Here is a 17,221-nt window from a genome sequence, read left to right as displayed (position 1 = left end):
ACAATCATGTGAGCCACCGTGTGGATCAAAGAGATGGTTCTTAATGTCACAGGGGAAAGTCCAGTCCAGTTTAACAAATCAAAAACAAGTCTGGTTGCTTTCATTTCAAGTGGTCAGTAATGATTTGTCTTTCAGTGAAATTCAGGATAATTAGAAAGGGAAACCTAGAACTAAAATGAACTTTTGATAAATATGATAGATAAGGAAAACTTTGAATAAATATGTGGAAAAACAACTAAAGCAAAAGTTTCCATTCAAAATTGAAAACTAGGAAAATTCTGTGATTTGTGTGGAGTATAAACACAAGAGCCAGTTTCATGCCAGCTGAAAAATATAAATTGACCCTGAGTAAGTAGTGTTAGTGACAGTTTTAGTGTTTAGTTGGCATTTTTTTTCTACTTTGGTACTACGTCTTTGTGGTTTGAAGTATTCTTCACAGTTATATTTGTTAAAAAATACAAATTAAAGTAAAAAATATTGGGCACTTGACTTGTTAAATTCTTCATTTACACACAGATAAATGTTGCAACAGTTAATGTGTCACTATTACTGAAAGTACATGTTCATGGCATTACACAGAGAGTAATTAATACATTTTTTGTGCTTTTCTTCAGTGACGGAGGAAACCATAATTGAGACCACAAAAATGGTCAGAGACATTGTCTTTCTTGTGGATGGCTCAAACTATGTTGGCAGCAGTAATTTGCCCTATGTGAGAGACTTTATGATCAATACGATCAACCAACTTGATGTAGGTCCTGACAGGGTCCAGGTTGGTCTCCTACAGTTTGCTGACCGTCCAAAAATAGAATTTTACCTGAGCAACTACAGGACCAGGGAAGAGGTTGTAGAAAAAATCTCTCAACTCAGGCTGACCGGAGGCTCAGCTGTGAATACAGGAGCTGCCATGAATTATGCCCTGGACAACATGTTTCACTCATCAAGGGGGTCACGCAGAAGGCAAGGAGTCCAGCAGGTGTTGGTTCTGATCACAGGTGGTCCACCCCAAGATCAGGTTAAATCTGTGGCTGATAAGTTGGCTCTGGCTGGTGTTTTGACTTTCACCGTCAGTTCTGGACAAGCAGATGAAGCCCTACTCCAGAGTGTTGCCTTTGTTCCAACTTTGGCTTTCCATGCAAGAAGCTTCTCTGGTTTACCAGGCCTTGCTGAACAAATCATGCCAGAGTTGGTAACAGTGGTTGGCGATACCGACGTGGCAGTATTCCAAGAGGAAACTGGTTAGTTTGGAATTTCTGTTTTCTTTGTCTAATAAAAATATGATCAACTGTATATCTGGCAAAACATAAATAAATGTGTATTGTATTTTTTTTCCTTCAGTTGTTGGAGCTGAAAGAGATGTTGCTTTCCTCATTGATGGCACAGATAGAGTTCGAGCAGATTTTGCCTACATAAAGGATTTTATCATTAAAGTAATTGAACCACTTGACATTGGAGATGACAAGGTACGAGTTTCAGTGGTTCAACACAGTGAAAGGCCAACTCCAAGTTTTTACCTTAACACTTATACAACCAAAGATGAAGTGATAAGAGCTGTCCAAGGACTCAGAGTGACTGGTGGACGTAGTTTAAACACAGGATATGCTCTGAGATTCATGAAAGACACCATCTTGTCTGGCAGTAATGGTGGTCGTGCTGCACAAAATGTCCCTCAGTTTCTGATTGTTTTGACTGGAGACCGATCTACGGATAATGTAAGGGAACCCGCTGGAGCACTGAAGACAGATGGAGTTGTACCATTTGGTGTTGGTGTCAAGGACGCAGACCCAAAGCAGATTGAGGCCATCTCGCACAACCCTTCTTTTGCCTTCAACGTTAAGGAATTCAGTGAGCTCAGCACCATACCGCAAAGACTGAATAATTATGTGAGCCTACCAAGGGAAGCGTTAGAGGTCGTCCTACAGCAAGGTAAGATTATTTTTTTTCTGGTGTCCGAAACTCACAAAATCTGCAATTTTTGGTGCTTTATCTCATCTAACTTATGTTAACCCCATTTTAATCTTAATTAGATTCTTATTGTTGTCTTAACACAAGGTGATGCTGTAAAAAGAAATATTGTGTTTCTATTTGATGGCACTGATAACACTGGAAATGGATTGACAGACATTAAACACTTTAAACAGTTTGCAGATAACACTCAGGTCAGCTTTTATCTAAATCCTCACAAGACAAAGAATTACAATTTAAAGGCACAAATGAGGGACATGCCATAATATTGGTGCAGCTCTTCAGTTTGTGATGCATAGTGTCTTTACTTCCTCCATGGGTAGCAGAAGATTAAAAAGGAATCATCCAGATTTTAATTAAGTGGCAAACTGTCCACTGATAATGTGAGAAGCCCAGCGTTTCCTCTTAAAGAACATTACATTTTACACAACATTTTGGAGTGAGAGATGCCAAAATATCAGAGTTGGAAATGATTGCGCTCAAACCCAGTTTCACATATAAGGTTTCTGAATTACCCTCAGTCCAGTCACAACTTATTATTTCACTGAACAGACACAAAGACACTCAAGATAACACACTGCTGTCATGTCAGTGTATAAGTTAATATTATTTAATCAGGACAATCAAGTTTTACTCCCTAGCACCGTTGCATTTTCTCATAAAACTAACATATCCCTAAACTCGAATGATTGATAAAATTTTATTTGGTGATTTTGGTAATTATTCACCCCATTATTTAAGCCATTTCTATTGTGTAAAATTCACGATTGTTCTCACTAAAAAGCCTATTCTAACTGAATAAGGAATTAATTTTGGTGTGGTTTTTGGTTTTATCTTTTCTTTCCAACTGTCCATTTCACTTACTACTTTGAAGTCACTTGGAAGATCAGTCATTCAATTGTCTTATGCATCTTTTTTGGTAAAAAGATGTTTTTTTCACTTTTCAGAGCAATAGCTCACGTCTTTACAGCTCAGTTTTTTCACTGAGCTTGACTTGCTCATGCTAATAAATATGCATGACTGTTAGAACATCTCAAATGCGTAATTCGCAAATCTTCTATCCATCCTTGTATCATCTAGTTGACACACGGAGGGACATAGTGTTTCTCCTTGATGGGTCAGATGACTCCAGAAATGGTCTCCCAGCTATTCGAGAATTCGTCAGAAGAATGGTTGAAGAGTTGGATGTTGGCGAAGATAAGGTTCGAGTGGGCGTTATACTGTATAGTGATGATGCCTCAATTTATTTCAACCTAATAACTCACAGATCCAAAAAAGCTATTATCTATGCTGTAAGAAGTCTTCGACATAAAGGAGGGAAATCTCGCAATACTGGAGCTGCTTTACAGTTTGTGCAAGACCATGTTTTCACAACTTCATCTGGGAGTAGACACCTGGAGGGAGTTCCTCAGATTCTTTTTTTGCTGACTGGGGGAAAATCCAAAGATGATGTCTCCAGAGCTTCATTTGGACTAAAGCAAATCGGTGTTATGTCTTTTGCAATTGGAATGAAAAACGCTGGACAAGAGGAACTTCAAAAAATTGCCTTCTCCTCCAGATATGTTTTCAACTTGCCTTTCTTTGCTGAAATTTTGTCCATTCAGCCAGATTTAGTAGCATTTGTCCAGACAGAAATATCAGCTAAGCCTGCTACTGTTGTAGGTAAGAAACAAATGTAATATATAATTTAGATTTAAACTGACTCGCTGTTTCTGTTCTTGCACATTTGGTCTTTCTTAATTTCAAATGTGATGAAACTGAATTATTTTCTTAAGAATGTCATTGATTCAGTTTCACATTTGTTAAATTCTCTTCACTGGCCAGACACATCTTACGTGTTACTTGCTTCTTGGTTGGCTGCCATCCTTTTTTTTCTTGTACTCCAGAGAGCATTTCTTTCTTTTCGTAAGCTCTCCCTTGAGCCAGTGATAATCACATCATTGACTGAAAATATGTTCTTTTGAACAAAAGAACTTGTTTGGCTTTAATCTATCTTTCATGCGTGAAAGATGAATATGCTACTTAGCTTGTAATTTCTCAATATTTTTCTTTGTTAGCCAGTCTTCCTACAAATTGTTGCATCTAACACATCGTTTAAAACAATAATTCTTTGAATTTTAGTATATTTGCCAACAACATAATGGCTGATTATTGCACTACAGTACATTTTGGCTTATGTTTATGTTTGACTGCTAAACGAGGTTTTCATATTCTTTCTCTGAATTAGAATCTCCTCAAAGAGACATAGTATTCCTTTTGGATGGATCGGATAATACACAAAGTGACTTCCCAGCAATAAGGAGTTTTGTGGAACAAATGGTAGAAACACTCACAGTTGATGAGAACAGAGATCGTATTTCTGTGGTTCAGTATAGCGGAGATCCACAGACACATTTCAATTTGAACACCTACATGGCAAAACAAGATGTTCTCGGTGCAATCCAACGTTTGAACCATAAAGGAGGCATATCCCTCAACACTGGGGTAGCTCTTGACTATGTAAGAAAAAATGCTTTTGCCGAGTCCTCAGGTAGTCGGCATCAACAAGGTGTCCCTCAGATATTGATTCTGCTGAGCGATGGAAGATCTCAAGATGATGTTGCAAGTGCTGCTGCTGCTCTAAAACAGGAAAAAATTGTTCCATTCTGTGTGGGTACCAGTAATGCAAACATACTTGAGCTCCAAATGATTGCACATGACCCTTCCTATGCCTTCTCCATAACTCAATTTGATGATATTGGGAGAATACATGATCAACTTGTGTCACTTCTAAAAAGGGTTCCTCGGCAGCAGCCAAGACAAAAATCACAAAGTCCTTTAGGTAAGGCTTTTTATTGATGTTTTCATGGTCTATCTGTCTTTTAATGCTTAACTCTAACTTAGCATCATCATTTCTGTCAAGCTCCTGCAGGTCAAAATGAACCCATTCAACGTGATATTGTGTTTTTACTGGATTCCTCTGATAAAATGCAGAAAACCTTCAATGCTGTTCTTGGCTTTGTTGGAAGAATCATGGAGACACTCAGTGTGGACAAAAACAAAGATCGTGTTTCAGTAGTGCAGTACAGCAGAGAACCTTCTGTTGATTTTCTCCTAAATACATACAACACAAAGCAAGATGTTACTGACAGTTTGCGAAGGTTGAGGCATAAAGGAGGTGAACCCCTCAATACTGGTGCAGCCCTGCAGTATGTCAAGGATAATGTTTTAACAGCTTCCTCTGGAAGTAGGCACCAGCAAGGTGTCCCCCAGATTCTGATTCTTTTAATTGGTGGACGTTCCAGTGATGATGTCAGAAATGCTGCTGAAAACTTGAATGAAATGGGTGTAACAACTTTTGTGGTTGGAATAGATCATGCAGACACCCTTGAGATTCAGTCTATTGCACAAAAATCAGACCGTGCTTTCCATGCAGCAGATATCAATAATCTATCAGATATTGAACAACTAATCATTTCTACCATGAAGGAGATTAAAAACCCTGCCATCAAACCACCATCGCACGGTAAGGTTGTAATGGTTAGCTCTTACACTGGGCGCGCGACTTAATGGATTGTCAGATTGTTGCAGACATGAAATCCCTTATTTTCGGTGAACGATACATGATGAACTCCTTCACACTCAAATCTTTTGCTTGACAGAATCTTTTGCTTGATTAGTTGTAATTGAAGCACAAGCTGTGTATGCAGGATAAATGCATATTTACAAGAACAATTTTATTTTTCAATATCATCATCAACCAGTTTGTTCAAATTCCTCTTTGATTACAGATGCCAACGGAAGAGACATTGTTTTTTTGCTTGATGGTTCTGATGATTCTCAGCAAAAATTCCCAGATATTATTGACTTTGTAAAGAGGATAACAAAGCATCTAAATGTTGATATAAACAAAGATCGCATGGCTGTGGTCCAGTACAGTGACACTGCAGAGATTAATTTTAACTTGAGTCGTTATTCAACAAAGAATGATATTCTTAAAGCAGTAAATGGTCTGAGACACAAAGGGGGCTATCCTCACAACATTGGAGCTGCTCTCCAGTACTTGAAGGAACATGTATATACCCCTATGTCTGGTAGTAGACGTCAGGAGGGAATTCCACAGATACTCATACTACTGATTGGTGGACGATCTGCAGATGACATAAGAACCCCAGCCAGAATGATGAAGCAAATTGGTGCCATTTCAGTTGTAATTGGGACATCTGATGCTGACACTCTAGAGCTACAGACAATAGCTCATGAACCCAAGTACGCGCTTCCAGTTGCTGAATATGGACAACTTCCTAGTGTTCAGGAAGATGTGTTGGCATTGATAAGAGAGGCTTTGCACCATGTAGAACAAATTGCTCCCACAGCAGGTCTCGGTAAGAATCAATGTTTTCATTATCTAGTAAAGAGGAGAGATTGGAGGATTTTCAGAAACCATCATTGTCACATTCTGTTTACATTTTTTTTTTTTGCAGATTCTAAGAAAACTGATGTAGTGTTTCTCATTGATGGATCATATGACTCACTGAATGGTTTTGAAGAAATACGAAGCTTTATTGAAAAAACTGTGGAAAGTTTAAATTTGGGCAATGATAGAGACCAAGTGGCTGTTGTTCAGTATAGTCGTGATGCCACTGTTAATTTTTACTTGAATTCTTATTCTTCCAAGAATGATGTGCTCAATTCCATAAGAACAATGAGACATAAATTTGGAAGACCACTGAACATTGGAAAAGCACTGGAGTTTGTCAGAGACAACGTCTTTTCTGCTTCAGTTGGAGGCAGACGTGCAGACTTGGTGCCTCAGTATCTGTATGTTTTTAGTGGTGGAAGATCTGGAGATGATGTCAGAGGACCAGCACAATCACTCAAAGACAATGGCATCAAAACCTTTAGTATTGGAACGGAGAATGCTGATACTTTGGAAATGCAGACTATCTCCTATACACCAGCACATTATTTTTATGTCACAAACTATAATAATCTACAAAGCTTAGATCCATCAGTGGAAGCCATGTTGAGGGGCACTAAAGAAACAACTGAATTTTCAACTATTGGTAAGAGGAACAACAATTTATTATAGCTTCCTTCTGGACATGATTGCATATCATGATTATCTTTTAGGTTATATGTGAGAGGTAAAATTTGTAAAATATTTCATAACCCATTTCAGATACATCTGTGACAGCAGAAGCAGGATTCCAGAGTGCTGATATTGTTTTTCTTCTTGATGGATCTGATGATATGCAACCAAGTGAACAACAAACTTTGGAATTTGTCAGAGAGTTTGTCAAGCAAATAGAAATTGGGCCAAGAAAAGCACAAGTTGCTTTAATCCAGTACAGCACAGAGCCCACAACTGAGTTTCTTCTAAACAAATACTTAATGAAAGATGATATCATTAATCATTTGGACAACATGAAACTGAAAGGAGGGTCCACTGTGAACATTGGTGTAGCCCTTGATTATGTGAAAAATAATGTCTTCACTGCTTCATCTGGTAGCAGAGCACTGCATGCAGTCCCACAGATACTGATACTCTTCAGTGGAAGAAATTCAAATGATGAAATCTTAGGTCCATTAGAAAGGCTCCGAAATATGGGAATTGTTCTGTTTGGCATTGGTGTGAATAATGCTGATAGGTTTGAGATGGAACAATTAGCTCCTACAGCAATGTATTTTATAAAGAATACTTCTGACTTTCCTCATGTGAGAGAGCAGTTGCTGTCTGTCATATCCTCTCTCAAAAGTACTATCAGACCTCATGTGGGTAAGTGAAAATAACATTTGATGATATGAAGTTTGATTAAATAAATATCTCATTTAATATTATTTAAATACAAACCTTGTAAACCTCATGTTGAAGTGTCTTCAACAGTAATTTGATGACTGTTGAATTGGTTAGAAACAACATTTACACATTTACATGATTATGAATTTTTTTTAGGTTCAAGCTCCAGCATAAAACGAGATATTGTATTTCTCATTGATGGATCTGATGATGTCAGGAAGAGTTTCAGTGCCATACGTGAATTTGTTGCCAAAATGGTTGCGAGCTTTGACCTGGACCAAAGAAAAGATAAAGTTGCAGTTGTGCAGTATAGCAACAATGCTGAACTTAACTTTAATCTGGATACTTACAAAACAAAAGCTGATGTCCTAAAGCACATTACAAGTCTTAAACCCAAAGGTGGAAGGCCACAGTATATTGGGGCAGGACTGCAATTTGTGAAGGATAATGTCTTTGTTCCAAATGCTGGAAGTCGACAACATCAAGGAGTCAAACAAATACTTATTGTATTGGCTGGTGGAAGATCAAGAGATTCTCCAAGAGGACCAGCAAGTATGCTTAAAACAGCAGGTGTCACTACATTTGCAATTGGATCAAGAATGTCCAATTCAGCTGAGATGGAAATGATTTCATCAAACCCAAATTTCAAATACTCAGTCCCAGACTTTGTAAATCTGCCTCGAATACAGGAAAATTTGAAGAGTCACTTTACTAAAATGGCAGTTGAAGGGGAAACAATGGGAGGTAAGAATTTAAATGATTTCTCAAATTTAATACGTTAATTTTAATATGTACATTTTATTCAAGTGAATTAGCAGTGAGTAAAAATTAATCAGCAACTGTATTTCTAATTAAAGAAGAAAAAAAGAAAACAACAAGTGTGAGTTCAAAAAATGGCTTTATGTTGAAGAACATTTGACAGACCAAGTAAAACATATGGTAAATCTCATGTCTCTTAGTGGTCAGACAGCCAGTGGATTGTTTTTTCTTTTTTTTTTTGTTCTGTTTTTGTTTTTTTGTTTTTTATAAAATAGTTGTGGTTGTAAAGAAAGAGTTAAATTTTACCATGGTGCTTTTTAGCTGCAAAATATTTGATTGAGCAAGTTAAACATGTGGTAAATCTCATGTCTCTTAGTGGTCAGACAGCCAGCAGGAAGGGATGTGGTGTTTTTGCTGGATGGATCTGATGCTACTAGAAGTGGATTCCCAGCTATGAGAGACTTTGTCCAAAAACAAGTAGACACACTCAGTGTGGATGATGGCAAAGACCGTGTGTCGGTTGTTCAGTACAGCAGCGATCCAGCCGTCCAGTTCTATCTGAACACTTACACCACAAAAAGAGAGGTCCTTGACAGTGTCAGAGGTTTGAGGCACAAAGGCGGACGACCCCTCAACACTGGAGCAGCTCTCCGGTACTTGAGGGATAACGTCTTCACGGCCTCTGCCGGAAGCAGGCGGCCATCAGGAGTTCCGCAGGTCCTAATATTGATCACTGGTGGAAGATCATTTGACAGTATTGATGAACCAGCCTCTGCTCTCAAACAGCTGGGTGTCTTGACCATTGCAATTGGAACCCGAGGCTCTGACCCCAGAGAACTTCAGACCATAACTGGCGAGCCCAGTTATACTTTATCTGTGTCTGAACTTACTGACCTACCCAAAGTGCAACAGCAACTTGAGTCCTCTGTGGAAGCTGCAGTTTTTGAAGTCACCCCAGAATTACCAACCGTAATTGGTACGTTGTCAGACACATCCTATTGCTGGCTCCAAAAGTTACTAATTTCAGCTACAGTGAGGAAAAGCAAATAAATGAATGTGATGTGTGTATAGTTTTTTTGTGCATTTCAAACCAGTTGGTAGCATGCTGTGGTCTTTCTAAAACAGAAGTAGGCCAGGCTAGTGTTGTTAAAATATTAGTGTGCCAGTGAAAGATAATCTCACAAGATTTGTGAAAGGTTTTCATTTTTTTGTCCTACTGTCTTTTCTCAGCTTCACGTGACAGAAAAGATATTGTATTCCTTCTGGATGGTTCTGATGGCACAAGGAATGGCTTTCCTGCCATGCGTGATTTTGTAGAGAGAGTGGTGGAGAAAATCAATGTGGGAGAAAACAAAGACCATGTCTCTGTGGTCCAGTACAGCAGAGAACCAGAGGTCCATTTCTATCTGAACACATATACCACAAGGGAGGATGTGGTGGACTCGGTCAGAGGGCTTAGACACAGAGGAGGAAGACCCCTAAACACTGGGGCAGCTCTCCAATACGTCAGAGACAACGTCTTTACAAACTCCTCTGGAAGTAGACGCCTGCAGGGTGTCCCACAGATATTGATCTTACTAACTGGGGGAAGGTCTTTTGACAATGTAGATAGCCCAGCCTCAGCTCTCAAACAGCAGGGCATTTATGTGATTGGCATTGGAACTAGGACCTCAGATGCTAGAGAGCTGCAGAAAATATCATATGAGCCCAGTTATGCTCTGTCAGTGTCCGAGTTCACTGACCTTCCCAGTGTCCAAGAACAGCTCTCTTCTGTAATGAGCAAAGTGAGGGCCACGCCCATGGCACCAACAGTGACCGGTAAGAACGTGACTCCTTTGTAATCTCCAGTATCATGGTAGGAAACAGTGTGAAAAGAAACCAAATGTCATTTGCTTTGTTCAGTTAGCCAGTGGATTGTTTTTTTTTTTTTTTTACAAAAATAGTTGTGCTTGCGAAGAAAGAGTTCAATTTCAAGATGTTTCTTTTTAGCTGCAAAATATTTGATTGAGCAAGTTAAACATATGGTAAATCTCATGTCTCTTAGTGGTCAGACAGCCAGCAGGAAGGGATGTGGTGTTTTTGCTGGATGGATCTGATGCTACTAGAAGTGGATTCCCAGCTATGAGAGACTTTGTCCAAAAACAAGTAGACACACTCAGTGTGGATGATGGCAAAGACCGTGTGTCGGTTGTTCAGTACAGCAGCGATCCAGCCGTCCAGTTCTATCTGAACACTTACACCACAAAAAGAGAGGTCCTTGACAGTGTCAGAGGTTTGAGGCACAAAGGCGGACGACCCCTCAACACTGGAGCAGCTCTCCGGTACTTGAGGGATAACGTGTTCACGGCCTCTGCCGGAAGCAGGCGGCCATCAGGAGTTCCGCAGGTCCTAATATTGATCACTGGTGGAAGATCATTTGACAGTATTGATGAACCAGCCTCTGCTCTCAAACAGCTGGGTGTCTTGACCATTGCAATTGGAACCCGAGGCTCTGACCCCAGAGAACTTCAGACCATAACTGGCGAGCCCAGTTATGCTCTATCTGTGTCTGAACTTACTGACCTACCCAAAGTGCAACAGCAACTTGAGTCCTCTGTGGAAGCTGCAGTTTTTGAAGTCACCCCAGAATTACCAACCGTAATTGGTACGTTGTCAGACACATCCTATTGCTGGCTCCAAAAGTTACTAATTTCAGCTACAGTGAGGAAAAGCAAATAAATGAATGTGATGTGTGTATAGGTTTTTTGTGCATTTCAAACCAGTTGGTAGCATGCTGTGGTCTTTCTAAAACAGAAGTAGGCCAGGCTAGTGTTGTTAAAATATTAGTGTGCCAGTGAAAGATAATCTCACAAGATTTGTGAAAGGTTTTCATTTTTTTGTCCTACTGTCTTTTCTCAGCTTCACATGACAGAAAAGATATTGTATTCCTTCTGGATGGTTCTGATGGCACAAGGAATGGCTTTCCTGCCATGCGTGATTTTGTAGAGAGAGTGGTGGAGAAAATCAATGTGGGAGAAAACAAAGACCATGTCTCTGTGGTCCAGTACAGCAGAGAACCAGAGGTCCATTTCTATCTGAACACATATACCACAAGGGAGGATGTGGTGGACTCGGTCAGAGGGCTTAGACACAGAGGAGGAAGACCCCTAAACACTGGGGCAGCTCTCCAATACGTCAGAGACAACGTCTTTACAAACTCCTCTGGAAGTAGACGCCTGCAGGGTGTCCCACAGATATTGATCTTACTAACTGGGGGAAGGTCTTTTGACAATGTAGATAGCCCAGCCTCAGCTCTCAAACAGCAGGGCATTTATGTGATTGGCATTGGAACTAGGACCTCAGATGCTAGAGAGCTGCAGAAAATATCATATGAGCCCAGTTATGCTCTGTCAGTGTCCGAGTTCACTGACCTTCCCAGTGTCCAAGAACAGCTCTCTTCTGTAATGAGCAAAGTGAGGGCCACGCCCATGACACCAACAGTGACCGGTAAGAACGTGACTCCTTTGTAATCTCCAGTATCATGGTAGGAAACAGTGTGCAAAGAAACCAAATGTCATTTGCTTTGTTCAGTTAGCCAGTGGATTGTTTTTTTTTTTTACAAAAATAGTTGTGCTTGCGAAGAAAGAGTTCAATTTCAAGATGTTTCTTTTTAGCTGCAAAATATTTGATTGAGCAAGTTAAACATATGGTAAATCTCATGTCTCTTAGTGGTCAGACAGCCAGCAGGAAGGGATGTGGTGTTTTTGCTGGATGGATCTGATGCTACTAGAAGTGGATTCCCAGCTATGAGAGACTTTGTCCAAAAACAAGTAGACACACTCAGTGTGGATGATGGCAAAGACCGTGTGTCGGTTGTTCAGTACAGCAGCGATCCAGCCGTCCAGTTCTATCTGAACACTTACACCACAAAAAGAGAGGTCCTTGACAGTGTCAGAGGTTTGAGGCACAAAGGCGGACGACCCCTCAACACTGGAGCAGCTCTCCGGTACTTGAGGGATAACGTCTTCACGGCCTCTGCCGGAAGCAGGCGGCCATCAGGAGTTCCACAGGTCCTAATATTGATCACTGGTGGAAGATCATTTGACAGTATTGATGAACCAGCCTCTGCTCTCAAACAGCTGGGTGTCTTGACCATTGCAATTGGAACCCGAGGCTCTGACCCCAGAGAACTTCAGACCATAACTGGCGAGCCCAGTCATGCTGTATCTGTGTCTGAGTTCACTGACCTTCCCAATGTTCAAGAACAGCTCTCTTCTGTAATGAGCACAGTGCCAATGAGGGTCACACCTTTGACCCCAACAGTGACTGGTAAGAACATGACCCATCTTCAAAGTCCAGTATCATTGTAGGAAACAGTGTGAAAGGAAATCATTTGGTTTTGCTGTGTTTAATCAGCCAGTGGATTGTTTTTTCTTTTTTTTTTTATTGTGTTTTCGTTGTTTTGTTTTTTTTTTATAAAATAGTTGTGGTTGTAAAGAAAGAGTTAAATTTCAAAATGTTTCTCTTTAGCTGCAAAATATTTGATTGAGCAAGTTAAACATATGGTAAATCTCATGTCTCTTAGTGGTCAGACAGCCAGCAGGAAGGGATGTGGTGTTTTTGCTGGATGGATCTGATGCTACTAGAAGTGGATTCCCAGCTATGAGAGACTTTGTCCAAAAACAAGTAGACACACTCAGTGTGGATGATGGCAAAGACCGTGTGTCGGTTGTTCAGTACAGCAGCGATCCAGCCGTCCAGTTCTATCTGAACACTTACACCACAAAAAGAGAGGTCCTTGACAGTGTCAGAGGTTTGAGGCACAAAGGCGGACGACCCCTCAACACTGGAGCAGCTCTCCGGTACTTGAGGGATAACGTCTTCACGGCCTCTGCCGGAAGCAGGCGGCCATCAGGAGTTCCGCAGGTCCTAATATTGATCACTGGTGGAAGATCATTTGACAGTATTGATGAACCAGCCTCTGCTCTCAAACAGCTGGGTGTCTTGACCATTGCAATTGGAACCCGAGGCTCTGACCCCAGAGAACTTCAGACCATAACTGGCGAGCCCAGTCATGCTGTATCTGTGTCTGAGTTCACTGACCTTCCCAATGTTCAAGAACAGCTCTCTTCTGTAATGAGCAAAGTGATAGTGAGGGCCACGCCCATGACACCAACAGTGACCGGTAAGAACGTGACTCCTTTGTAATCTCCAGTATCATGGTAGGAAACAGTGTGAAAAGAAACCAAATGTCATTTGCTTTGTTCAGTTAGCCAGTGGATTGTTTTTTTTTTACAAAAATAGTTGTGCTTGCGAAGAAAGAGTTCAATTTCAAGATGTTTCTTTTTAGCTGCAAAATATTTGATTGAGCAAGTTAAACATATGGTAAATCTCATGTCTCTTAGTGGTCAGACAGCCAGCAGGAAGGGATGTGGTGTTTTTGCTGGATGGATCTGATGCTACTAGAAGTGGATTCCCAGCTATGAGAGACTTTGTCCAAAAACAAGTAGACACACTCAGTGTGGATGATGGCAAAGACCGTGTGTCGGTTGTTCAGTACAGCAGCGATCCAGCCGTCCAGTTCTATCTGAACACTTACACCACAAAAAGAGAGGTCCTTGACAGTGTCAGAGGTTTGAGGCACAAAGGCGGACGACCCCTCAACACTGGAGCAGCTCTCCGGTACTTGAGGGATAACGTCTTCACGGCCTCTGCCGGAAGCAGGCGGCCATCAGGAGTTCCGCAGGTCCTAATATTGATCACTGGTGGAAGATCATTTGACAGTATTGATGAACCAGCCTCTGCTCTCAAACAGCTGGGTGTCTTGACCATTGCAATTGGAACCCGAGGCTCTGACCCCAGAGAACTTCAGACCATAACTGGCGAGCCCAGTTATACTTTATCTGTGTCTGAACTTACTGACCTACCCAAAGTGCAACAGCAACTTGAGTCCTCTGTGGAAGCTGCAGTTTTTGAAGTCACCCCAGAATTACCAACCGTAATTGGTACGTTGTCAGACACATCCTATTGCTGGCTCCAAGAGTTACTAATTTCAGCTACAGTGAGGAAAAGCAAATAAATGAATGTGATGTGTGTATAGTTTTTTTGTGCATTTCAAACCAGTTGGTAGCATGCTGTGGTCTTTCTAAAACAGAAGTAGGCCAGGCTAGTGTTGTTAAAATATTAGTGTGCCAGTGAAAGATAATCTCACAAGATTTGTGAAAGGTTTTCATTTTTTTGTCCTACTGTCTTTTCTCAGCTTCACGTGACAGAAAAGATATTGTATTCCTTCTGGATGGTTCTGATGGCACAAGGAATGGCTTTCCTGCCATGCGTGATTTTGTAGAGAGAGTGGTGGAGAAAATCAATGTGGGAAAAAACAAAGACCATGTCTCTGTGGTCCAGTACAGCAGAGAACCAGAGGTCCATTTCTATCTGAACACATATACCACAAGGGAGGATGTGGTGGACTCGGTCAGAGGGCTTAGACACAGAGGAGGAAGACCCCTAAACACTGGGGCAGCTCTCCAATACGTCAGAGACAACGTCTTTACAAACTCCTCTGGAAGTAGACGCCTGCAGGGTGTCCCACAGATATTGATCTTACTAACTGGGGGAAGGTCTTTTGACAATGTAGATAGCCCAGCCTCAGCTCTCAAACAGCAGGGCATTTATGTGATTGGCATTGGAACTAGGACCTCAGATGCTAGAGAGCTGCAGAAAATATCATATGAGCCCAGTTATGCTCTGTCAGTGTCCGAGTTCACTGACCTTCCCAGTGTCCAAGAACAGCTCTCTTCTGTAATGAGCAAAGTGAGGGCCACGCCCATGACACCAACAGTGACCGGTAAGAACGTGACTCCTTTGTAATCTCCAGTATCATGGTAGGAAACAGTGTGCAAAGAAACCAAATGTCATTTGCTTTGTTCAGTTAGCCAGTGGATTGTTTTTTTTTTACAAAAATAGTTGTGCTTGCGAAGAAAGAGTTCAATTTCAAAATGTTTCTCTTTAGCTGCAAAATATTTGATTGAGCAAGTTAAACATATGGTAAATCTCATGTCTCTTAGTGGTCAGACAGCCAGCAGGAAGGGATGTGGTGTTTTTGCTGGATGGATCTGATGCTACTAGAAGTGGATTCCCAGCTATGAGAGACTTTGTCCAAAAACAAGTAGACACACTCAGTGTGGATGATGGCAAAGACCGTGTGTCGGTTGTTCAGTACAGCAGCGATCCAGCCGTCCAGTTCTATCTGAACACTTACACCACAAAAAGAGAGGTCCTTGACAGTGTCAGAGGTTTGAGGCACAAAGGCGGACGACCCCTCAACACTGGAGCAGCTCTCCGGTACTTGAGGGATAACGTCTTCACGGCCTCTGCCGGAAGCAGGCGGCCCTCAGGAGTTCCGCAGGTCCTAATATTGATCACTGGTGGAAGATCATTTGACAGTATTGATGAACCAGCCTCTGCTCTCAAACAGCTGGGTGTCTTGACCATTGCAATTGGAACCCGAGGCTCTGACCCCAGAGAACTTCAGACCATAACTGGCGAGCCCAGTCATGCTGTATCTGTGTCTGAGTTCACTGACCTTCCCAATGTTCAAGAACAGCTCTCTTCTGTAATGAGCAAAGTGATAGTGAGGGCCACGCCCATGACACCAACAGTGACCGGTAAGAACGTGACTCCTTTGTAATCTCCAGTATCATGGTAGGAAACAGTGTGAAAAGAAACCAAATGTCATTTGCTTTGTTCAGTTAGCCAGTGGATTGTTTTTTTTTTCACAAAAATAGTTGTGCTTGCGAAGAAAGAGTTCAATTTCAAGATGTTTCTTTTTAGCTGCAAAATATTTGATTGAGCAAGTTAAACATATGGTAAATCTCATGTCTCTTAGTGGTCAGACAGCCAGCTGGAAGGGATGTGGTGTTTTTGCTGGATGGATCTGATGCTACTAGAAGTGGATTCCCAGCTATGAGAGACTTTGTCCAAAAACAAGTAGACACACTCAGTGTGGATGATGGCAAAGACCGTGTGTCGGTTGTTCAGTACAGCAGCGATCCAGCCGTCCAGTTCTATCTGAACACTTACACCACAAAAAGAGAGGTCCTTGACAGTGTCAGAGGTTTGAGGCACAAAGGCGGACGACCCCTCAACACTGGAGCAGCTCTCCGGTACTTGAGGGATAACGTCTTCACGGCCTCTGCCGGAAGCAGGCGGCCATCAGGAGTTCCGCAGGTCCTAATATTGATCACTGGTGGAAGATCATTTGATAGTATTGATGAACCAGCCTCTGCTCTCAAACAGCTGGGTGTCTTGACCATTGCAATTGGAACCCGAGGCTCTGACCCCAGAGAACTTCAGACCATAACTGGCGAGCCCAGTTATGCTCTATCTGTGTCTGAACTTACTGACCTACCCAAAGTGCAACAGCAACTTGAGTCCTCTGTGGAAGCTGCAGTTTTTGAAGTCACCCCAGAATTACCAACCGTAATTGGTACGTTGTCAGACACATCCTATTGCTGGCTCCAAGAGTTACTAATTTCAGCTACAGTGAGGAAAAGCAAATAAATGAATGTGATGTGTGTATAGTTTTTTTGTGCATTTCAAACCAGTTGGTAGCATGCTGTGGTCTTTCTAAAACAGAAGTAGGCCAGGCTAGTGTTGTTAAAATATTAGTGTGCCAGTGAAAGATAATCTCACAAGATTTGTGAAAGGTTTTCATTTTTTTGTCCTACTGTCTTTTCT

The 17,221-nt window shown here is 41.3% G+C and overlaps 2 protein-coding genes across 4 annotated transcripts in view; both read left to right on the top strand.

Moving 5' to 3' along the window:
- Positions 1-15,436, top strand: part of LOC146500986 (collagen alpha-3(VI) chain-like) — a 29,845-nt gene extending 14,409 nt beyond the window's left edge. Inside the window, exons 6-22 of one of the 3 annotated variants that reach the window (XM_085135146.1) lie at positions 615-1,238; positions 1,339-1,926; positions 3,046-3,627; positions 4,193-4,786; positions 4,868-5,470; positions 5,736-6,329; positions 6,429-7,010; positions 7,127-7,723; positions 7,901-8,488; positions 8,880-9,479; positions 9,734-10,321; positions 10,548-11,147; positions 11,402-11,989; positions 12,212-12,811; positions 13,068-13,667; positions 13,888-14,487; positions 14,742-15,436. In XM_085135146.1, the coding sequence (XP_084991272.1) occupies positions 615-1,238; positions 1,339-1,926; positions 3,046-3,627; positions 4,193-4,786; positions 4,868-5,470; positions 5,736-6,329; positions 6,429-7,010; positions 7,127-7,723; positions 7,901-8,488; positions 8,880-9,479; positions 9,734-10,321; positions 10,548-11,147; positions 11,402-11,989; positions 12,212-12,811; positions 13,068-13,667; positions 13,888-14,487; positions 14,742-15,352 (10,139 nt within the window). In that variant the 3' untranslated portion in view covers positions 15,353-15,436. Of the gene's footprint in view, positions 1-614; positions 1,239-1,338; positions 1,927-3,045; positions 3,628-4,192; positions 4,787-4,867; positions 5,471-5,735; positions 7,011-7,126; positions 7,724-7,900; positions 8,489-8,879; positions 9,480-9,733; positions 10,429-10,547; positions 11,148-11,401; positions 11,990-12,211; positions 12,812-13,067; positions 13,668-13,887; positions 14,488-14,741 lie in introns of those variants that run through there. The other 2 variants (XM_085135144.1, XM_085135145.1) reach the window with 2 other exon arrangements.
- A 71-nt stretch (positions 15,437-15,507) lies between these two features.
- On the top strand, positions 15,508-17,218 carry LOC146500985 (collagen alpha-3(VI) chain-like). Its single transcript, XM_085135153.1, has 2 exons — positions 15,508-16,149; positions 16,386-17,218. Exons 1-2 carry the CDS (start codon positions 15,627-15,629, stop codon positions 17,042-17,044), a joined length of 1,182 nt encoding a protein of 393 aa, XP_084991279.1. The 5' UTR covers positions 15,508-15,626; the 3' UTR covers positions 17,045-17,218.
- Positions 17,219-17,221: the final 3 nt, after the last annotated feature.

The sequence above is a fragment of the Neolamprologus multifasciatus genome, chromosome 16 (assembly GCF_963576455.1).
Source record: "Neolamprologus multifasciatus chromosome 16, fNeoMul1.2, whole genome shotgun sequence".
Lineage (NCBI taxonomy): Eukaryota > Metazoa > Chordata > Actinopteri > Cichliformes > Cichlidae > Neolamprologus > Neolamprologus multifasciatus.
The sequence above is the reverse complement of the archived record's forward strand: the minus strand, read 5'-3'. Positions and strand labels throughout refer to the sequence as shown.

Excerpts from the sequence above, each read along its gene's own strand:
- LOC146500985 (XM_085135153.1), top strand. The coding sequence starts at position 15,627 with ATGAGAGACTTTGTCCAAAAACAAGTAGACACACTCAGTGTGGATGAT. Across the intron at positions 16,150-16,385 it reads CATGACACCAACAGTGACCG|CTGGAAGGGATGTGGTGTTT; the intron begins GTAAGAACGTGA and ends TCAGACAGCCAG.